General features: G+C 41.7%; 1 protein-coding gene across 1 annotated transcript in view; it reads left to right on the top strand.

Moving 5' to 3' along the window:
- Positions 1–1211: 1211 nt before the first annotated feature.
- The window catches only part of MAN2A1 (mannosidase alpha class 2A member 1), a 167685-nt gene continuing 145441 nt past the window's right edge, over positions 1212–23455 (top strand). Inside the window, exon 1 of the mRNA XM_004267441.4 lies at positions 1212–1555. Coding sequence (XP_004267489.1) covers positions 1421–1555 — 135 coding nt within the window. The 5' untranslated portion in view covers positions 1212–1420. The remainder of the gene's footprint in view (positions 1556–23455) is intronic.

The following is a 23455-nucleotide window of genomic DNA, read 5'->3' as shown; positions in this document are numbered from 1 at the left end:
TGTCTGGAGAGTCCTTCGGCAGGCTCCTTTCCCTCAGGTTTCCCCAGACGTCTCCAAAAGCCGCAGAGGAAAAGATGAGTCTGAACAGAATTCGCAGCCCCCTTCTCCTCACCGAATGTCCGTCCAAGGCACCCCAGGCCTGGGACCTCAAGGACAGGAAACCTGGGCAGTGAAAAGGAAGTGGGGAGAAAGCGCAGCAGAACTGGGCTGCTGGTGCCCCAGGGTCTCTCAGGGTCTCAACTTGAGCAATGCCGCCTCCCAGGTCACAAAAGCAGTCTGAGGTCTTCCCATCGCTGGGGGATCCGGCAGGCCGACGCGGGGCGGGCCCTGCGAGCGGCGCGTTGTGATTGGGCGCCGGGGAGCCCGCCTCCTCATCCCGGAGCGTCGGGAGGAGGCGGGGCCCGCCGCCTGCTCAGCTCCGTGGCTGCCGGCGCCTATTGACCCAGCGGCCACTGCACCGCTGCTGTCTCCTCCTGCTCGTGGCGGGCGGTGCAGGAGCGCCGAGTGGCGCTGGAGAACCGGCGTTTCTTCGCCGCTGCCGCCGCCATCTCCGCATTTGCGGGGCGGGAGGGAGGGGACTCGCGGCTGCAGCTGGAGCGGGCTTCTCTCTGGGGAAGGTCCTCTCCTTGCTCTCCTTTTCCTCCTCCGCGCGCCGCCGCCGCCCGCCCCCTGCGCCCTCCGAGCGCAGCCCGGGTCCGAGAGCTGAGCGAAAAGGGCGTTGGGGGGCGGGAGGCGCTGGCGGGCGGACGCGCGCTCGGAGGAAACTCCTGCCGGACCCGTGCATCCCCGCGCCCAGGGTCCACCCCGGCCCGGCCTCGGCGGCGGCGGCGGCAGCAGGAAGGGGCTCAGTCGGGGGAGGCGGGGGCGGTGCCACGGGGGCGGGCCCGGCTGTCCCGGCGCTAAGTTGTGGGGCCCGGCTCCTCCCAACCTGATTTCTTTCCCCACGGCTCCTCGGACCCAGTTCCGCGCCGCCGACCCGAGAGCCGCCGAGCCAGCACCTCCTGGGTGAAGAGGACACGCCTGCCCTGGTCGAGAAAACTTTTCCTGCCGACTTGGTTGGGCGACGGTGGCAGGAAGTCCAGACAGCGACCTTTCCTCCGCCTGCTCCGCGCGCCTTGCCGGGTGCCGGCGCTGAACTCGAGATCTAGTTTGAGCGGGCCCCTTCCGGGCTGCAGGCGAATCCCGCCTCAGGAGGGACGCCCGGCCCCAGGGAGGGCGGTGGGCCGGGGCGAAGGCCAAGGGCGCGTGGTGGCGCCGGAGATAAGGTGCGGAGCGCCGCCCGGACCCGCATCCGCAGCGGAAAGCGCGGAGAGCACAAGTCCGGGAGCAGGGAGCCTCCGGCGGCCGCTTCCAGGAGTCCACAGTCCGCCTCTTCCTCCGGGTGAGGACAGTGCCCTGGCCCCGAGTCTATCGAGGAAAAATGAAGTTAAGCCGCCAGTTCACCGTGTTTGGCAGCGCTATCTTTTGTGTGGTGATCTTTTCGCTCTACCTGATGCTGGACCGGGGTCACTTAGACTACCCCAAGAGCCCGCGCCGCGAGGGCTCCTTTCCCCAGGTAAGGAACGAGGAAGTGGGGACACGGGGCTCCGAGAGGGTAGGGGTGGGGGCCGTAGTTACCCGCTGCTCGGCGACCTCTCCCTCCCGCCGAGGCTCCGCGCTCCGGCAGGGCGAGGCCAAACTGGAGGAGGCTTGGATCCTCCTCCAGCCTGGGCTCCGCAGCCACCTCATCCCGGGCGCGCGGAGTTAACAAAGTACCAGGCGGCGTGCGGTGGCCGGATCGCGCTCAGGGGGAAGTGGCCGTGTTCCCGCACTTCGCACCCGGGCTTGTTGGGGTGGTCACCTGCTAGCCAGTGAACCGGCGCGGCGTGAGGCGCTCCCTCGCCGGCGCAGCGCCCACTGACAGCTGTTGGTGAGCCCCTAGGCCCACACAGGGTTAAGTTGCACTTACCCCCTGCGCGCACCCAGTCGCGGGAATGGATCAAATAAACCCCATCTGGGTGTTACGTTTATTTATTTATTTAAACTGCACTGTCGCTTGAGGAAAAAAAGTTTATTCCGTGTTGCAGACCTCTAAGGTATGAATCTGTGGGGTTGATTTTAGTGTCGTCATTCTTCAGCTATTACATGGGGTTTGTTTGGAGCGGATGAGGGAGCCTAGTGGGGAAGCGCTTGTTATACTCCAGCCTGTAGCTATGGGGCGCTCAGTCCCGAGGCAGCGGTCAAATTGTCAAACGAGTTGGGAAAACGACCCGTCTTAAGTCTTTTATCTCAAGTTACTAAAAATAAGCAAACGGAGACAATCGGTTCTGTTTGGGAGGCTATACCGCGTGTGCGATTTGTTTCAAGTTATTTGCCAATGACCTGTACGATCCAGACATTTTAGTAAAACTGGGTATTGGGTAGTATCCCCTGTAATGAATGAACCGAAGAACTCAAAACCCTGACAAGCTGATTTATCAACTACTTCATTCAAGGGTAGAGAAACGTAGGACGTGAACAAGTTGGTGTTTTTTTGTTTGTTTGTTTTTCTTTTGTGTGACAGTGTAAATGACCAAGGAATATTCTTGCCTTTTGTTCTTGTGAAACGCTAGGACAAAAGGCTTGAGTTTAATGAAATTAGACTACTAATTTTACCTGAATTATTATGAAAGTGAAAAAAAGACCCCTTTGTGGATGGTGTCATCAATACAGAGCATTCAAAATGCTTTGCAGATGAGATATATTAAACAGATGTATCAAAAAATTTAAAAGCTTCTGCTTTTAGGTAGTATTATAGAGAAAATAGTTTAGAGTTTGTCCAGTGCTTGTTGATGAGATTGGATAAAACAGTTAAAAAAAGGGGCGGGAGGGAGGAAGGGTAAACCCTCTGAAGCCAGAGCAAATGGAGGAGTTCTAAGCCTTTTTAAAATATGTTGTACAATTTTGGGGCTTAACTTACCGTGATTTTCCCTCCAGCAATCCTATTTTTTCGAATTTTCTCCATTACAGGAAAAACCATAAAAACTGATAGATTTTACTTAAAGTGTTATCTTGAGTAATGTCCTTTGGCTTTGGCTTAATGAACACTTCTCAATGATTTATGCACACATCTGGGGCTGGGGTTCTCTGGCAACCTTGACATTTTACTGTTTCTAAAGAAGTGAGTGAGTCATTTGGTTACTGGGACGTCTTAGGCGAAGTTAATTCCAATATTTTAATATCCAGCCCTAGTCCTTGTCAAGGGGCTGAAGTTCTGCTTACAACATAAAGCATTTAATGGAAAGTGACAGTGGCTGCTGGGAGAGAAGGCCCTGCGTATATTCTGTTTTGTGTGCAAGGGGAGAGGGTTTGGAAGGTGGAACGTTTTATACTTAAGTTTGCCTTTCTCAGATTTTCAGTACTGGCTTTTCGGTGCAAAAGGCACCTTTGCTGATTTAGTTTTGGAGAGCCACTGAATCCCCACGCAGGTGGACTGGATAGATGCTGTATAAGCCTAACTCTTGTATGTCTGATATCAGCCTGTGTGTCTTAGTCTTACATGGTAAACTGCATTCACACAATCACCACCCAGTAGGTGAGGAAACTTAGGCACAGAGAGAGTAACTTGCCCAGAGTCACACAGCTAAGAGCTGAGATTTCAACAGGCAGCCTTTGGAGTCTGAGCTCTCAGCCACTATGCTGTACTGCCCCCTTTAGTAATGCTTTGCCTACTGTTTAGTCCCCCAACTTGCTTGTGGAAAATAGAGCATAATGCTCTGCAGCTCCTTAGCTTATGACTTTTTTTTTTAAAGGAGTTTTTATTATGAAGCCCTAATGAATGTGCTGCTTTTTTTTTAAGCCTTTTTAAAAAAAATAAGTGTTTGATTTTGAGGTAATTGTAGATTCACATGCACGTATAAGTAATAATACAGAGATCACATGTATCCTTTACCAGTTTCCCCCAGTGGTACCATCTTGCAAAACTATAATATAGTATCACACCTTGGATATTTATATCTTGATACAGTCAATATACAGAATATTTCCATCACCACAAGGACCCCTTACATTGCCCTTTTATAGCCACAACCATTTTCCTCCTGTCCCTGTTCCCTTCTAGCCGCTGGCAATTACTCACCTGTTCTCAATTTCTGTAATTTTGTCATTTCAAGAATGACAAGTGAAATCATGTAGTGTGCAACCTTTGGGGATTGGCTTTTTTCACTCAGTCTGAATCTCTGCAGAGACATCCAGGTTGTTACATGTTTGTTCCTTATTATTTTTTGCTGATGTTATTATCTTTTCATTTTTCTTTTGTTCCTTATTATTGCTGAGTAGTATTCCATAGATAGAGCACAGTTTGTTTAACCATTCACCCATTGAAGGACATCTGGGTAGTTTCCAACTTGGGGCAGTTTATTTCAAATAAAACTGCTATGAACGTTATAAACATTCACATAAGCCCTCATTTCTCTGAAAAATGCCCAGGAGTACAATTGCTGGGTCATAGGGTACAGGCATACCTCAGAGATATTGCAGGTTCAGTTCCAGACCACCGAATGTGCTCCTTTTTATGAAACGTGTAATGGTTGAGATTTATATCTCTCCCAGAATGTCTTCTAGCTCACTTGAGAGCTAAACACTATAATGAAAACCATTATGCAGCATAGCATCCTAGCATTTGAGTTGATTTTTATTTTTTCACTACTCCTAACTCCTATGTAAATCTTAATCTGATGAGAACACCAAGCATAGCAAAGCTAGGTTGCACTAAATTATATTTCTTTGATGAGTTTGGGTATTGAATTCCTTAGTTTTAATAGAGCCAAGCTAGTCAGTCACTATAAATCATTTTGGGTGTCTAGTAGAATGATTTCTCTAGAAAGGGATTGATTTCCTCCGAATTGTCCATTTTAGTTCCTTCCAGTTAACATGGAACCTTACATGGTCCATCATGTAAACAAGATATGTTTTAAAACCGTCTTCAGTTGAGAGCAGTCTATTTGCTGTAATTCTGGCTTGCTTTCTTTTTGCCTCCTCCCCAAGTGTGTTTTCCACCACTTGGCCAGACTCTGGGGTGGAAGTGGGCCCAACTCTGGGTGCTCTAGGTTCTCCCACCCTGGAGCAGCTGCCTACCTCTGAGATAGTCCTTGGAAGGCTTTCCCCTGTGCTTCTGGGAGGAATTCCTTTGAGGCCTTGAGGCAACAGGTGGCTTTGTCTGTTTTAGCTTGTGTGTATTTTAGGGTTAATAAATCTCAGCTAGAAAAATTAATAAAAATTCCACTGTGAATGAGAGGCTGGCCAGGGCCTAATGCCCTGAAGGTGCTTTGAGGTAATGTAAGAATTCGAGCAGATGGAAAGGAGAAACATTGTTAAGGTCTTCCTGAAATTCTTCATCACTTCCTACAAGCGATTTCACAAGTTGCTTACTATCTACTTTGTGTATAAGAGGATGGCTTATTAATGTCTTATGTTTGAATCTGCAGAATTAATGACTCAGGTTTTGTATAACAAATGATCGATCTTTAAATAACTAGTATAGCATATGGTCATAGCGATTCATATTAACCCTTGAAAGTTCAGAGATCGGGACTGATGGAAAATGTGAAAGTGAAGTTCAGATTTTATCTTGGTGCCCAGAAAACATTTATCAAGTGAGAAAGTGTGAATGTCTTTAAGTATTTGATTGAAAGACGTTGGTAGGTGGGGACTTTTATGTCTTTTTTTTTTTTTAACTTTTACTGTGAAAATATAATACACATATAAAAACATGCTTAAACACTTTACATCTCTAGTACTTTCTTAAGCGTTCAACACAGTATATGTTTAATTAAAGTTGACCTCAGTCCCCCAGTTGTTTTTTCTTGCTTTTAGAAATCTGTGAATCTTAAGAATAATAAATAGAAAAATACGATTTTTCCTGCTTCTCCACACTCCAGTGCGCTCTATTTATAAACAATAGTTCTTGTTAGGGTTTGTGCAGGTGTGTAGACGGAAGTTTGTTTCATTCCTTGGGTTACACTGTTTGAGAGCTGTGACTTTTGGGAAGTGATGGAACTTTGACCTTGACCATGGTGACAACCAGGGATTTAGGAGAAATGAGTGCAAGAACATGAAAGCCCCTGAAAAGGGCTGGTTTCCTCCACCCCCTCCAGAATGGAGTCCAGCAGTCCTTCAGGACTCCTCCTGCCAGCATGTTTCACTAAGACTCAAGAGTCTTCCTATACACGAACTAGGACAGACAGTCATGACTGCATCTGGTCTGAAGGCTTAAGTTTATTATTTTTTAAATTGAATTGAATGTGTTATTCCCAGATCAGCACTGCTGTCAGGACCTAAACAAATGCTTTTGCTTGGGAGATGTTGCAGTCCTGTTTATCTGAAGGGGATTTTCTCTGTGACTCATTAATTAGCATTAAAGGATATCTGGGCTGTGGGCAAAACATTGACTAAAATTACCACTTTTATTTGTTGTTTTTTATTTTGAGTCATCTATTGATTTTGGTGATAGCTGTTAAAACTTTGACCTTTTTTGACAGACTGGACTAAGTGTTGAGATTGTCCTAGAAAGAGTAGTTCAGTAGCTGCTTCTGATTCCCTGTTTTTACTCTTAGTTTTTTGAGTCCAGCAGTCTTAGTTTTCCCTTGTTGTTCCCTCACTTCCATGGAGATCTGTAAGAAAATGGGAGGATATTCAACAGCTGGGATATAATCTCTGGTTGCTGGATTATAAAGGCCTCATTGCGTTTTTGGCCCCTTCCATCCTGGTGGTCATATTCCTGGTAGATCAGCTTTTATAGTACATGTGGAAGAGAGGAGGAGGAACTCTAAAGAGCAAATTTTGCTTCTTTTCACAGTTGTGATTAGTAAGTTGATCAGGAGAGGAAGTGTAGACCATTTTAGCTAAAAGGGGTTTCTGTTTCAGTTACAGGTGTTACAGCAAAGCTGCTAATTTTAAGGTTGAAACTGTGTTTAGGTTCAAACAAGTTTGAGGGATGATTGTTCTGAAATGGAGTTGAGACCTAGTGCTTGAGTATTGCTGAATTTGCCTTGTGATAGGGAGGAAGTAAATGATTTGATTTGAGTAGACTCAGTCTCTTGAGGTTACAATGTAGCTTTTCTGTGAGACAGTGTATTTAAGGTAATGCTATTTGTATTGCAATACTTCTGTGCAGACCAGTGCATAGTAGGTATCTAGTAAATATTTCATGTTAAATTTGTAAATTTAACACGTTATATCTAAAGAAAAGATCAACCTTGAAGAAAGCTAGTTTAAACGTGTACATCTCTACCTTTGGCTGCCTCACAAACTCTTTGCTACTGACATTTGGGGCTGGATTCTTTGATGTGGGGGGCTGTCCTGTGCATCACAGGATGTTTAGCAGCATCCCTGGTCTCTACCCAGTATATGCCAGAAACACCTTTCCCCAACTTGTAGCAACCAAAAGTGTCTCCTCACATTGCTGTATGTCCCCCGGGGGAAAAAAAATCGACCCTGTTGAAAACCACTTTGGCTGCAGTCTAGCCAAAGGCCTATTCTTTATACCCATAGCACTTTGTTAGCACTTTGCATTTTAGGAAGGAGTGATCAAAAGGCTTAATTCTTTTTTTTTTTAATTGAAGTATAGTAGAGTTACATGTTGTGTTAGTTTCTGGTGTACAGCAGAGTGATTCAGTTATATATGTGTGTGTGTGTGTGTGTGTGTGTGTGTGTGTGTGTGTACTTTTACATATGCTTTTCCATTATGGCTTATTATGGGATATTGAATATACTTCCCTGTGCTATATAATAGGACCATGTTGTTTATCCATTCTATATATAATAGTTTGCATCTGCTAGTCCCAAACTCCCAGTCCAACCCTTCCCCCCTCCCCCTTGGCAACCACAAGTCTGTTCTCTATGTTTGTGAGTCTGTTTCTGTTTTGTAGATAAGTTCATTTGTGTCATATTTTAGATTCCACATATATCGTATGGTATTTGTTTTTCTCTTTGTGACTCACCTTATTTAGTAGGATAATCTCTAGGTCTATCCATGTAGCTGCAAATGGCATTATTTCATTCTTTTTTTATTTCTGGGTAATAGTTGTGTGTGTGTGTGTGTGTGTGTGTGTGTGTGTGTGTGTATGCCATATCTTCTTTGTCCATTCATCTTTAGATGGACATTTAGTTTGTTTCCCTGTCTTGGCTATTGTAAATAGTGCTGCTGTGAGCATAGGGGTGCATGTATCTTTTTGAATTATATTATAGTTTTGTCTGGATAAATGCCCAGGAGTGGGATTGCAGGATCATATGGCAACTCTATTTTTAGTTTTTTGAGGAACGTCCATACTGTTCTCCATAGTGGCTGCACCAATTTGCATTCTCACTAACAGCGTAGGAGGAGGGTTCCCTTTTCTCCACACCCTCTCCAGCATTTGTTATTTGTAGACTTTTTAATGATGGCCATTTTGACTGGTGTGAGGTGGTATCTCATTGTAGTTTTGATTTGCATTTCTCTAAGAATTAGAGATGTCGAGCATCTTTTCATGTGCCTATTGACCATCTGTATGTCTTCTTTGGAGAAATGTCTGTTTATGTCTTCTGCCCATTTTTTGACTGGGTTGTTTGTTTTTTGAGTTGTTTGAGCTGTTTTTATATTTTGGAAGTTAAGCCCTTGTCAGTCACATTGTTTGCAAATAATTTCTCTCAGTCCATAGGTTGTCTTTTTGTTTTGTTTATGGTTTCCTTTGCTGTGCAAAAATTTATAAATTTGATTAGGTCCCATTTGTTTATTTTTGCTTTTATTTCTATTGCTTTGGGAGACTGACCTAAGAAAACACTGGTACGATTTATGTCAGAGACTGTTGCCTGTGTTCTCTTCGAGGAGTTTTATGGTGTCATGTCTTGTATTTAAGTCAAAAGGCTTAATTCTAATACTCAAGGATAACTAGCATTTTTTTGATGACTGAAATGTATCCTTTCACTAGATGCCCCAAATTCACTTATATTTTTAGGATTCTACATTGCAGTATGTTATAGAAAATACAGGGGTAGATTATGTTCATATGGAAGTTAAAAATGGAAGATTATTGTAATGAAACTTAATTTAAAAAAAATTGGACCATCCTTATTATTCTGAGAAAAGCATTTGGTCAAGTGATAGTAAATAGACCACGTTTTACTTTCTGCAAGCTTAGTTAGAGTTTAGCAGTAGTCTAGATTTATTCCCCTTGCCTTTTAGCACAGGAAAATAAGATATATTGATTAGTAATAAGGTAGTATGGAAGGCATATGCAAAAATAATTTGAGTTGTCTAAAGCTTTCTCAGGCAAGATATTTACTTTCTTCAGTGTATTACTTGTTTTATTTCTGCTAATTCTGATGATTCTGGTTACTGCATTTTGTATTCCTTTTTGAGATTAGAAAAAGCAGGGAAAGAAACTGGAAAATAAAGTGGATGGAGACTTCCTTCCTGTTCATTTCATTTGGTTCTAAACAGCCTTTTTAAAGAAAGGGGTGGAGGTAGGGGTAGGAAAAGAATGAAATTCGGGGCAAATATTCTCCTTCCTTCCCTTTTGTCCGAAGGCCTGTGGTCTTGAACTTTGCTGAAGTCAGCTAACTGTGGGCCCAGTCTGGCCTGACACCTGTTTATGTAGGGCCACAAGCTAAGAATGATTCTTACATTTTAAAATGGTTAAATATGTCATGACATGGTTACACTCATTCCTCTGTGAATCGAATCATCTCTGGCTGCTTTTGTGTTACAAGGGCAGAGTTGAGAGGTTGCGACAGAAAGTGTAGCCCACAAAGCCTAAAATATTTACTGTTTGACCCTTTGCAGAAAAAGTTTGCCAACCCTTGGTTTAAACCGTATTTCTCTGTTATTAACATTGGAGGCAAATAGTGTGGTTAGATGTGTTGAAGCAGAGGTGGGTTAATTAAAAACAAACAAAGTTCTCGTAAACTGGTTATTAGGTAAACATTACTCAAACTTAGTTTGTGTTTTGAGAGTGTGGTTTAAAACTTGTGTTGTCTATGTGTTTCATAGATTTCCAAGGGTCCTTGGGGAACTTCTGTGCTAGAGCACGGGCATGCTTGACATGTTTAATTTGTTTCCCTTCTATCACCTGAAGATTTCTCACTCTGGGACCGATCTGGGACAGAGGGTTCTAGGGCATGAACTAAGCAAAATTGATCCATAGTCTTGAGATTGCAAACCATGACTTTATTGTGTCTTGGATTTGCTGTAATTCACAGATGGGCTGAATTCTGAGCCTAATCTGACTGCTTGGGTTGGTTAGTACCGTGGAAGGAGAGCCCAGGTCCTTCTGCAAAAGGTATCTTCTGCAAAAACCATAGATCTAGGCCGGAACTTGGCAGTCATCTCTGGGACCCCGACGACTGCTCAGCTTGAAGGCAAAGAACTGACTACCAGGGTGTCTGCAGGGGCACTGTGCTACTCTGGTTATCCAAGAGTAATTAATTCCTGCTAATTTTGATCCTTCTTTATGCTTCTTAATGATTATGTGTGACTTTCATCATTTCTGTGGCACAGGCCACCATCCCGTTTGTGTGCTCAAAGACTTTACTGTCACCATTAAAATGTAGTGCACTTCCTCTGAACAAAATGAGTGTAATGCGTCTCATTGAGTGCAACTTTTAAGTGTTTTTTTTTTTTTATTTTCAAATATATGCATGTGTGCATTTTTCACATGTAAGTGGATTTCTGCACTGGCTTCCTTTGCAGGTAATTGCCTTCAGAAGTCCAGCAAAATCAACTGCTTTTTGCAAAGGCAGAGCAGGTCCCAAATGAGACCTGATCCTACCAGTGAACATTATTGTCCTGAATCAGGAGTCTGGAGAGCCGGGAAAGTTGCCAATTTTTTTTTTTTTTCTTCTGAATACATGTTTCTTCCAGGTCTGATGGTGTTTAGTTTTGTAATGGGAAGCTCTTCCTCTTCAGGATGAAGCTGTACGTTGGGCCTGAAGGTGTACTTGGCAGCTTTACCCTCTTTTCCCTCCTGCAGGTGTGGAGGAATCTGGAATTTATTGGTCCTGGCCTTTGTGGCAACATTTTTACCTGTGGAGCATTAGAGGATGGAAGCCTGACAGTCTGAATCATTCTCAGAATTATTTTCTACATAAAAGAAGTCCTGAATTTCTGTTTTTAGAATCAGTGAGGTAGTCATTCTCTTAGCAGTCATCAGTTCCTCAGAAAAGTCATAATAGGAAAGAGTCATAGAATTTTTGGAGGGCCCTTCCAAGGTTAGGTAATTTAGTCTTTGCTTTTTCAGATAAGGACACAGACGTGTAAACTGGACCTCAGCAGTTTTGTTTTGGTTTTTTGGCTTAGGTCCCATAACTAGTCATAGCATACCTGGGACATGCTTGCTGTCCTGTAATTCAATGATCTTTCGTTGTACTACAGCCAGCATATATTTGATGACTCACTATGCGTTAGGTACTATGGAAATTGTGATAGACATGCCAGATATATTATTTGCTTTTTGATAGAGCTTCTTAGTTGTTTGAGGAGACACAACTGCCATTTCTGAAACAATTAGAGACAGTTGAGTGTTATTTAGTTATTCTTTAGAAGAGTTAATTTAAAAAAGTTAGAACAATGCCTGGCATGTAGCAAATGCTCAATAAATGCTATTACCAATGAACAGAGGTTTATATAGTATCTATTATGTACAAGGCATTGTTGTAGGTTCTGGGTATAAAGGAACTAAGAATAAAACAAGAGTCCATGATCTTAATTTATATTCTTAATATAAGGGCAAAGGCCTTAAAGAGAATTCAGAACTAAGTTCGTGTAATGGCCTAGCTCCAACTGACCAAAGGACATGGGACAGAAGCTAGGCTTTTCTGATTGGGTAGGACTTTGAAAGGAGAAAAGACATTCCTAGTGTGAAGTACAATGCTTCCGAAGGCTCGGAGCCTGGCACAATGAGAAGAGGTAAGGAGGTTGGTTTGATTTATAATATTTGGAGCTTATAAAGAGTAATTGGGAAAACACAGCAGGTAGTTTGGGATCAGATTGTGAATTTTCCTGAGAGCCAGTGCGAGGAGTTATGAGTTGGATGGTGGTGAACCATTCGAAGTTATTGAGTATGTCAGGAAGCTGCTTGAGAAAACCAATGTTGGAGAATTAATTTCATAGAAAATTTTAGACCTGGAAGGGAGCTAAGAGAATATTAAATCTAAATTATTCTGGTAGCAGGTGTGTAGGAAGACTCAGAAGCAGGAAGGCAGCTGAGAATCTGTTTGAGGTAATACAGACATAAGGCAGTAAATCCCTGTACCAGTATTGAATTGGCTGGAATCAAGAGGAAGAGGGAAAATGTGGAGACATTTTGTAAGAAGTGTCGGGCTTTCTAACAGATTTGAAAAAGGGTAATGATGGGTGGCTTGAGTAAAAATGGTTCTCCCACCTTTTTCCTTTGGGGCATTTGGAGACTGCTTGTACTGCTTGCAGAAGGGGATAGTTGGAAGGATAAGCTAGTTTGGGAAGCCAAGTTCAGTTTCGTGTATGATGAGGTGGATGTGAGTGGAAATAGCCAAGTGGGCTGGAGTGCCAGAGTGAGAGATCGGGGAATGGAGATGCTGATCTGGTATCATCAGCACAGTCGAGAATGAATGAGCTCACATGGGGCCTTGTGAGAAGACAGCAGAGAGCCAAGTAACATTTCTTATAGCCAAAAGCTATGCTTCTTAGATTAAGATTACTGTGTAGCAGATGTTAATAAAATGCAGCAGCTTGTATTCAAATTGTCAGAGACCAGTTCATTGGTCAGCATACCTCAGAAAAGGTAAGGCTATCATAAGGAAGGATTACAAAGAAGGATTTCAGTAGGAAATGAAAAAAGGCCCATTTCACCTTTGGCCCAAATTATGGGACTAAATTATTTTTTCTAGGTTATAAGAACAAAAAATAGATTACTCTATGTGTGTGTGCATGTGGGGTGTGTGTATGTTGGGGGGTGGGGGAGGGAGAGGGAGGAAAAGAGAGATTTATTAAAGACCAAAAGGCAGCACTCTAAGCAGGGGCCTCATAGCTCAAGGTTGTTCTGAAGATCGAACAGATTTCTGAGGATACCCCCAAACTGCCTGTTGTTTATAGCAAAGAAGAGCCTGTCCCATTTGAATGGTGGCTAGCCTCATGTCCCTCACCCCAGAACTGAAGAAGAACTCTTTTTGTCCCCAGACCAATTAGTGAAAATTTGTAGGGCCAAATGACAACACTCAAGATGCAAGATATTGGGCTGGCCAAAAATTTTGTTTGGGTTTTTCCATAAGATGTTACGGAAAAACTCGGACGAACTTTTTGGCCAACCCTGATACTTCTTGTGACTTTCAGGGGAGATCTAACCAATAACTGTTTAAAAGAAAAAAACTTTGAAGAACCCAAGAAATTAATATCTTTAACTCATCTCTGATAGCTGATAGTATGATATTTAGAAGTTTGCTATTTTACATTCTTTTATGTTGCATTGTGCCTTACTATTGCTTTTGTTGTGTCTGTGGTATTTATCATGCTCCTCCTTGCCCTTGTAGATCAATTGGTTCAGACCGATTTTTTTTTAAATTTATTTTATTGAAGTATAGTTAATTTACAGTGTTGTGTTAATTTCTGCTGTACAGCAAAGTGATTTAGTTATACATATATATACACATTCTTTTTCCTATTCTTTTCCATTTCGGCGTATCACAGGACGTTGAATATAGTTCCCTGTGCTATACAGTAGGACCTTGTTGTTTATCCATTCTGTATATAATAGTTTGCATCTGCTAATCCCAAACTCCCAACCCATTCCCCCCTCCTCCCCTTCGGCAACCACAAGCCTGTTCTCCATCAGACTGATTTTTACAAAGTCACTAGGAAAGGATTTGTAAAACTTTAGAATATTTGATGCTTGGAAAGAAAAGTAAGGAAATTCAGAATTTATAATAATTCAGGTGGGACTTGCCTAAACACCTGTCTCTTGTCTGTAAGGAATAGAGGGGCTTATTCAGGAAATGAATAGTATAAGCAAGACTGAAGGTAGGCTGATTATCTACTTAATACAATCCTGCCTTCAGAGATTCCCCAGAACTATTTCTGTATGAAAAACCGTCTTAGACATGCCAATTGCATTTATTTTTTTTTTTATTTTTTTTTTTTTTAAACATCTTTATTGGAGCATAATTGCTTTACAATGGTATGTTAGTTTCAGCTTCACAACAAAATGAATCAGTTATATATATACATATGTTCCCATATCTCTTCCCGCTTGTGTCTCCCTCTCTCCCACCCTCCCTATCCCACCCCTCCAGGCGGTCACAAAGCACCGAGCTGATCTCCCTGTGCTATGCGGCTGCTTCCCACTAGCTATCTACCTTACGTTTGGTAGTGTATACATGTCCATGCCTCTTTATTGCCTTGTCACCGTTTACCCTTCCCCCTCCCCATAGCCTCAAGTCCATTCTCTAGTAAGTCTGTGTCTTTATTCCTGTTTCACCCCTAGGTTTTTCATGACATTTTTTTTTTCTTAAATTCCATATATATGTGTTAGCATACGGTATTTGTCTCTCTCTTTCTGACTTACTTCACTCTGTATGACAGACTCTAGGTCTATCCACCTCATTACAAATAGCTCAATTTCGTCTCTTTTTATGGCTGAGTAATATTCCATTGTATATATGTGCCACATCTTCTTTATCCATTCATCCGATGATGGACACTTAGGTTGTTTCCATCTCTGGGCTATTGTAAATAGAGCTGCAATGAACATTTTGGTACATGACTCTTTTTGAATTATGGTTTTCTCAGGGTATATGCCCAGTAGTGGGATTGCTGGGTCATATGGTAGTTCTATTTGTAGCTTTTTAAGGAACCTCCATACTGTTCTCCACAGTGGCTGTATCAATTTACATTCCCACCAACAGTGTAAGAGGGTTCCCTTTTCTCCACACCCTCTCCAGCATTTATTGTTTCTAGATTTTTTGATGATGGCCATTCTGACTGGTGTGAGATGATATCTCATTGTAGTTTTGATTTGCATTTCTCTAATGATTAGTGATGTTGAGCATTCTTTCATGTGTTTGTTGGCAGTCTGTATATCTTCTTTGGAGAAATGTCTATTTAGGTCTTCTGCCCATTTTTGGATTGGGTTGTTTGTTCTTTTGTTATTAAGCTGCATGAGCTGCTTATAAATTTTGGAGATTAATCCTTTGTCAGTTGCTTCATTTGCAAATATTTTCTCCCATTCTGAGGGTTGTCTTTTGGTCTTCTTTATGGTTTCCTTTGCTGCGCAAAAGCTTTTAAGTTTCATTAGGTCCCATTTGTTTACTTTTGTTTTTATTTCCATTTCTCTAGGAGGTGGGTCAAAAAGGATCTTGCTGTGATTTATGTCATAGAGTGTTCTGCCTATGTTTTCCTCTAAGAGTTTGATAGTTTCTGGCCTTACATTTAGGTCTTTAATCCATTTTGAGCTTATTTTTGTGTATGGTGTTAGGGAGTGATCTAATCTCATACTTTTACATGTAGCTGTCCAGTTTTCCCAGCACCACTTATTGAATAGGCTGTCCTTTCTCCACTGTACATTTCTGCCTCCTTTGTCAAAGATAAGGTGACCATATGTGCGTGGGTTTATCTCTGGGCTTTCTATCCTGTTCCACTGATCTATATTTCTGTTTTTGTGCCAGTACCATACTGTCTTGATTACTGTAGCTTTGTAGTATAGTCTGAAGTCAGGAAGCCTGATTCCTCCAGCTCCATTTTTCGTTCTCAAGATTGCTTTGGCTATTCGGGGTCTTTTGTGTTTCCATACAAATTGTGAGATTTTTTGTTCTAGTTCTGTGAAAAATGCCAGTGGTAGTTTCATAGGGATTGCATTGAATCTGTAGATTGCTTTGGGTAGTATAGTCATTTTCACAATGTTGATTCTGCCAATCCAAGAACATGGTATATCTCTCCATCTATTTGTATCATTTTTAATTTCTTTCATCAGTGTCTTATAATTTTCTGCATACAGGTCTTTTGTCTCCTTAGGTAGGTTTATTCCTAGGTATTTTATTCTTTTTGTTGCAATGGTAAATGGGAGTGTTTTCTTGATTTCACTTTCAGATTTTTCATCCTTAGTGTATAGGAATGCCAGAGATTTCTGTGCATTAATTTTGTATCCTGCTACTTTACCAAATTCATTGATTAGCTCTAGTAGTTTTCTGGTAGCATCTTTAGGATTCTGTATGTATAGTATCATGTCATCTGCAAACAGTGACAGCTTTACTTCTTCTTTTCCGATTTGGATTCCTTTTATTTCCTTTTCTTCTCTGATTGCTGTGGCTAAAACTTCCAAAACTATGTTGAATAAGAGTGGTGAGAGTGGGCAACCTTGTCTTGTTCCTGATCTTAGTGGAAATGCTTTCAGTTTTTCACCATTGAGGACGATGTTGGCTGTGGGTTTGTTATATATGGCCTTTATTATGTTAAGGAAAGTTCCCTCTATGCCTACTTTCTGCAGGGTTTTTATCATAAATGGGTGTTGAATTTTGTCAAAAGCTTTCTCTGCATCTATTGAGATGATCATATGGTTTTTCTCCTTCAATTTGTTAATATGGTGTATCACGTTGATTGATTTGCGTATATTGAAGAATCCTTGCATTCCTGGAATAAACCCCACTTGATCATGGTGTATGATCCGTTTAATGTGCTGTTGGATTCTGTTTGCTAGTATTTTGTTGAGGATCTTTGCATCTATGTTCATCAGTGATATTGGCCTGTAGTTTTCTTTCTTTGTGACATCCTTGTCTGGTTTTGGTATCAGGGTGATGGTGGCCTCGTAGAATGAGTTTGGGAGTGTTCCTCCCTCTGCTATATTTTGGAAGAGTCTGAGAAGGATAGGTGTTAACTCTTCTCTAAATGTTTGATAGAATTCGCCTGTGAAGCCATCTGGTCCTGGGCTTTTGCTTGTTGGAAGATTTTTAATCACAGTTTCAATTTCAGTGCTTGTGATTGGTCTGTTCATATTTTCTATTTCTTTCTGATTCAGTCTTGGCAGGTTGTGCCTTTCTAAGAATTTGTCCATTTCTTCCATGTTGTCCATTTTATTGGCATAGAGTTGCTTGTAGTAATCTCTCATGATCTTTTGTATTTCTGCAGTGTCAGTTGTTACTTCTCCTTTTTCATTTCTAATTCTATTGATTTGAGTCTTCTCCCTTTTTTTCTTGATGAGTCTGGCTAATGGTTTATCAATTTTGTTTATCCTTTCAAAGAACCAGCTTTTAGTTTTATTGATCTTTGCTATCGTTTCCTTCATTTCTTTTTCATTTATTTCTGATCTGATTTTTATGATTTCTTTCCTCCTGCTAACTTTGGGGTTTTTTTGTTCTTCTTTCTCTAATTGCTTTAGGTGCAAGGTTAGGTTGTTTATCCGAGATGTTTCCTGTTTCTTAAGGTAAGATTGTATTGCTATAAACTTCCCTCTTAGAACTGCTTTTGCTGCATCCCATAGATTTTGAGTCGTCGTGTCTCCATTGTCATTTGTTTCTAGGTATTTTTTGATATCCCCTTTGATTTCTTCAGTGATCACTTCGTTATTAAGTAGTGTATTGTTTAGCCTCCATGTGTTTGTATTTTTTACAGATCTTCTCCTGTGATTGATATCGAGTCTCATAGCGTTGTGGTCGGAAAAGATACTTGATACAATTTCAATTTTCTTAAATTTACCAAGGCTTGATTTGTGACCCAAGATATGATCTATCCTGGAGAATGTTCCATGAGCACTTGAGAAAAATGTGTATTCTGTTGTTTTTGGATGGAATGTCCTATAAATATCAATTAACTCTATCTCATTTAATGTATCATTTAAAGCTTGTGTTTCCTTATTTATTTTCATTTTGGATGATCTGTCCATTGGTGAAAGTGGGGTGTTAAAGTCCCCTACTATGAATGTGTTACTGTCGATTTCCCCTTTTATGGTTGTCAGTATTTGCCTTATGTATTGAGGTGCACCTATGTTGGGTGCATAAATATTTACAATTGTTATATCTTCCTCTTGGATCGATCCCTTGATCATTATGTAGTGTCCTTCTTTGTCTCTTCTAATAGTCTTTGTTTTAAAGTCTATTTTGTCTGATATGAGAATTGCTACTCCAGCTTTCTTTTGGTTTCCATTTGCATGAAATACCTTTTTCCATCCCCTTACTTTCAGTCTGTATGTGTCTCTAGGTCTGAGGTGGGTCTCTTGTAGACAGCAAATATATGGGTCTTGTTTTTGTATCCATTCAGCCAATCTGTGTCTTTTGGTGGGAGCATTTAGTCCATTTACATTTAAGGTAATTATCGATATGTGTGTTCCCATTCCCATTTTCTTAATTGTTTGGGGTTTGTTATTGTAGGTCTTTTCCTTCTTTTGTGTTTCTTGCCTAGAGAAGTTCCTTTAGCAGTTGTTGTAGAGCTGGTTTGGTGGTGCTGAACTCTCTCAGCTTTTGCTTGTCTGTAAAGGTTTTAATTTCTCCATCAAATCTGAATGAGATCCTTGCTGGGTAGAGTAATCTTGGTTGCAGGTTTTTCTCCTTCAACACTTTCAATATGTCCTGCCACTCCCTTCTGGCTTGCAGAGTTTCTGCTGAAAGATCAGCTGTTAACCTTATGGGGATTCCCTTGTGTGTTATTTGTTGTTTTTCCCTTGCTGCTTTTAATATGTTTTCTTTGTATTTAATTTTTGACAGTTTGATTAATATGTGTCTTGGCGTATTTCTCCTTGGATTTATCCTGTATGGGACTCTCTGTGCTTCCTGGACTTGATTAACTATTTCCTTTCCCATATTAGGGAAGTTTTCAACTATAATCTCTTCAAATATTTTCTCAGTCCCTTTCTTTTTCTCTTCTTCTTCTGGAACCCCTATAATTCGAATGTTGGTGCGTTTAATGTTGTCCCAGAGGTCTCTGAGACTGTCCTCAGTTCTTTTCATTCTTTTTTCTTTATTCTGCTCTGCAGTAGTTATTTCCACTATTTTATCTTCCAGGTCACTTATCCGTTCTTCTGCCTCAGTTATTCTGCTATTGATCCCATCTAGAGTACTTTTAATTTCATTTATTGTGTTGTTCATCGTTGCCTGTTTCATCTTTAGTTCTTCTAGGTCCTTGTTAACTGATTCTTGCATTTTGTCCATTGTATTGTCCATTCTATCTCCAAGATTTCGGATCAACCTTACTATCATTATTCTGAATTCTTTCTCCGGTAGACTGCCTATTTCCTCTTCATTTGTTAGGTCTGGTGGGTTTTTATCTTGCTCCTTCATCTGCTGTGTGTTTTTCTGTCTTTTCATTTTGCTTATCTTACTGTGTTTGGGGTCTCCTTTTTTGCAGGCTGAAGGTTCGTAGTTCCTGTTGTTTTTTGTGTCTGTCCCCAGTGGCTAAGGTTGGTTCAGTGGGTTGTGTCGGCTTCCTGGTGGAGGGTACTAGTGCCTGTGTTCTGGTGGATGAGGCTGGATCTTGTCTTTCTGGTGGGCAGGTCCACGTCTGGTGGTGTGTTTTGGGGTGTCTGTAGACTTATTATGATTTTGGGCAGCCTCTCTGCTAATGGGTGGGGTTGTGTTCCTGTCTTGCTAGTTGTTTGGCATAGGGTGTCCAGCACTGTAGCTTGCTGGTCGTTGAGTGAAGCTGGGTGCTGGCGTTGAGATGGAGATCTCTCGGAGATTTTTGCTGTTTGATATTATGTGCAGCTGGGAGGTCTCTTGTGGACCAGTGTCCTGAAGTTGGCTCTCCCACCTCAGAGGCACAGCACTGACTCCTGGCTGCAGCACCAAGCCCCTTTCATCCACAGGGCTCCTTAATTTGGGATGATTCGTTGTCTATTCAGGTATTCCACAGATGCAGGGTATATCAAGTTGATTGTGGAGCTTTAATCCGCTGCTTCTGAGGCCTGATGGGTGGTTGCCATGGTCAGCTGCTAAAGATAAATCCTCTTCTTTAAGCCCATCCTGCCCCACAGATAGGAAATTCCACTTTTTGTTGGACTAAGAAGCCTCCAGCTGCCCCAGCGCCACACTGGAAGAGGGCCTGTTTTTTTCCCTTTGTGCTTAGTCTAGTTTCACTCGCTCACAGGACGCCACGTGCATAGGCCTCACACCGGGCACCTCAGGTCAGAGCTCCTCCTGGGACCAATTGCATTTATTTTAATAGGCTAACACTGTTTAGGTTGATTTGTTTTTTTCCATTTTTGACAGTTACTTTCTTTTTACATTAAAATTGTGTTCCTCAAAATTACTTGTGTAAAATTATAATATGTCGATAGAACTTTTATTAGCAGATCCTGAAGTATAATATATGTCATTCCTTCATGGAGAATGAGTTAGGTAGTATAAATGGATTGTGCATAGTAACCCTTGTGTACAAAGACAGGCATATGTCAAAAAATATAAGATAGATTAACAACATAGACCAGAAGTCTTTGATCAGATGAATGCATGACAGTATGATCCTGGTTCCTTGGGAATTGTTGCAGTCTGAAAGTGTATCCCATGAACTTTTATGCATGTTCTTGGGTGGGATACATTGTTGACATATTATCTCAGAGTACTATGTGTAAGGATAGAAATTCCATTAAAATATAAAATATGTTTTAGAAGAAAAATTAGTATGATTTTTTAAAAAGTTACAAAACTATAAAGAAAAGTAATGTCCCATGGAAGAGTTTGCAAAGTGCTGAATTAAAGAATTCTATTAGTCAACACCTAATTTGCTTAGTGCCACTTAATTGCAGTTATTAACTATATTTGAAAGTAATAAAACTGTACTGTATGAAAATATTTTATAACGTAAACATTTTGTGCTGCCTGCAAGGCCTTGTTCTCATAATCATTTTTAAAAAGATACCTGTTTTGCAGAATTTCACTTTATACAGTGGCTCGGTGCCTAAAATGTGGCCTCAACAGGAGGTGGTTCCTGTGCAGCTGCACTGGGCTGCTGTGGATGGGGATGATAGGGTTCCAATTCCCGTAAACATCTGGAAACCCATAGGGTGGAAGGAGAGCTATGTCCTGGAGCCCACAGAAAGCTGCCAGCAATTGGAATCCTGACCGTACTTTGGAGGTGGTGAGAGAATGGGATTACAAAGATGGGGAGAACCACTGTGGTCTGTTGTTTTTCTGGGTCAGGGCTGGGATCCTCTGTAGTGATTCCAGCAGCTACAGAGTGGTTACCCACATGCAGCCAGGAGAAGTCTTTTGGGTTCCCTGAAGGAAGCAAGGGATGGTGAACTTGGAGTCCCAGCTCTTCCCTTCACAGTCACTTGGCACTCTATTCATATACCTACATCCAAGTAGCCTTTGTCACTGTCACACCTAGGCAGGTGTGAGATTTATGAATGATGATTTCCAGGGCAAAGAGTGCCTTGGCTCTTGTGTTTTGACAGGGTATTATGTAACTAAGTATTCTTTGTGCTCCCACGGTGAGGGCATTTATTTCTTTGAATGGACAAGTAGAAGCACAAAGACAATACCTTGGAAGAGATTCAGGCATGATCAGCTCCAGGTCTGGGTAAATCACTGAAAGGTCATTTGTAATTGTGGTTTGTGGCTTGTTGATAGAGTAGTAGAGTTACATACATAACTGTGGCCACAGCCTTAGTTCACACTCTCTCTGGCCTCAGCACTGCACATCTTAAGGGGTAGAGTGGTCACTTGGGTGACTTGTCATTTTATCAAACCAAAATGCTTTCCTGTCACGTGCCTGAGATCTGACTAAATAGCAGGATTTTTCTGTATAGTTGCATAGCAGCTGACTGACGTGGAACTAAGGCAATAACGGTGACACCCCTGCTGGAAATACAGACTCTCTTTTACCAAATCACTGTTCCTATATTTAGCTTTAATGCAGTGGTTCTTAACTGGATATGTGTGAGAATTGCCTGGTGAGCCTTTTACAATGATAAAAGGCAGATCTGTGCACTCTCTCTCTGGGTAATCCCATTCATTCCCACGGCCTTAAATTCATATTTATACTGACCACTCAAGTTTATATATTCTCCTGACTTTCAGACTTGCATGTCAGTGTGACACCACCGTTGAGCTATCTAGTAGTTCCAGAATGGAACCTTTGCCCCTCACTCTGTACCTTCCCCAACATTCCTTGTTTTCTTAAAATGCCACCCACTATCCTCCCAGTTCCCCAGCAAAAACCATCATCCTCCCAGTTGTCTCAGCAAAAATAAGGGGCCATTTTTCTTGCTTTCCTGCCCCTCAGACCCCCACCCGCACCCCGCCCAGTTCATCTGGCCTGTCAAATCCTTTCACATTCCTCCACCTCTGCTGCCTTGGCTCGGCCCTGGCTACCTCAATGTTTACCTGGCAAACTGCAGTAACCTCTTCCTCCACTGCTTCACTACAGCACCAGGATAGCTTTAAAACACTTTTTGTTCATTGATCCCAAAACTGTCCAGGATGAAGATACGGATGTTTCTTTCCCTGAAAAATATTTTTAACCATAACGTCTTTTTCTGCCTCCTTTATTCAAAGATAGTATATAGTCTTGTTAGATCAAAATATGCCCCTGGGAAACAGCTTATAAAGTCAAATGGTCTCACCTTCCTTGCTCCATTGTATGGGCTCTCAGCTCCTTAGGCTCCCAGCTCTCCGCCTCTTCTGATGGGCATTTGGGCAGACTTCCACTCACAGGGACTTCAAGTGTAAGGATACTTGCTGAGCTTTATATAGGACAGCTCTCTGCCAGGTGTATTACTTTCCTAATAAATCGCAACAAACTTAGTGGCTTAAAAGAAGAAAAATGTATTATCTTACAGTTCTACAGGTCAGAAGTTTGGAAAGGGTCTTATTTGACTAAAATCAAGACGTTGGCAGGGCTGATTTCCTCATGGAGACTTTAAGGGAGAATCCATTTCCTCACCTTTTCCAGCCTCTAGAGGCTGCCTGCCTTTGCTGCTCAAAGGTCCCCTTCTAGCCTGGCATCACTTTCACCTGCTCTTCTGTCTTCCTATCTCCTCTGACTGTGACTCTTCCATCACCTTGTTTTCCATTATAAGGCCCCATGTGATTATGTTGGGACTACCTGAATATTCTAGGACAGCCTCCCCATCTCAAAAATCTTAAGTTAATCACATCAGCAAAGTTCCTTTTGCCATGTAAAGTAACAGATTCACAGTTTTCAGGGATTAGGACATGGACATCATTGGGAGGCCATTATTCTGCCTGCCACACCAGGCACTATTTAAACTGATTTGTGTATGCAAACTAATTTAACACTCATAACCATCCTATGAGTTAGGTATTATTAGTGATCCCCATTTTACAGATGAGGAAACTGAGGCACAGAGAAATTATGTAACTTGCCCAAGGTTATACAGCCATTAATAGTGGAACCATAATTCAAATTTGGCTAGGCTTTATTTTTTATCTTATTTTCCAGCTTTATTGAGAAATAATTGACGTATAACATTATATAAGTTTAAGGTGTACAAATGATGCTTTGATACATGTATATATTACAAAATGATTACTCTAATAATATTAG

This window comes from Orcinus orca, chromosome 3 (assembly GCF_937001465.1).
Source record: "Orcinus orca chromosome 3, mOrcOrc1.1, whole genome shotgun sequence".
Lineage (NCBI taxonomy): Eukaryota > Metazoa > Chordata > Mammalia > Artiodactyla > Delphinidae > Orcinus > Orcinus orca.
The sequence above is the reverse complement of the archived record's forward strand: the minus strand, read 5'-3'. Positions and strand labels throughout refer to the sequence as shown.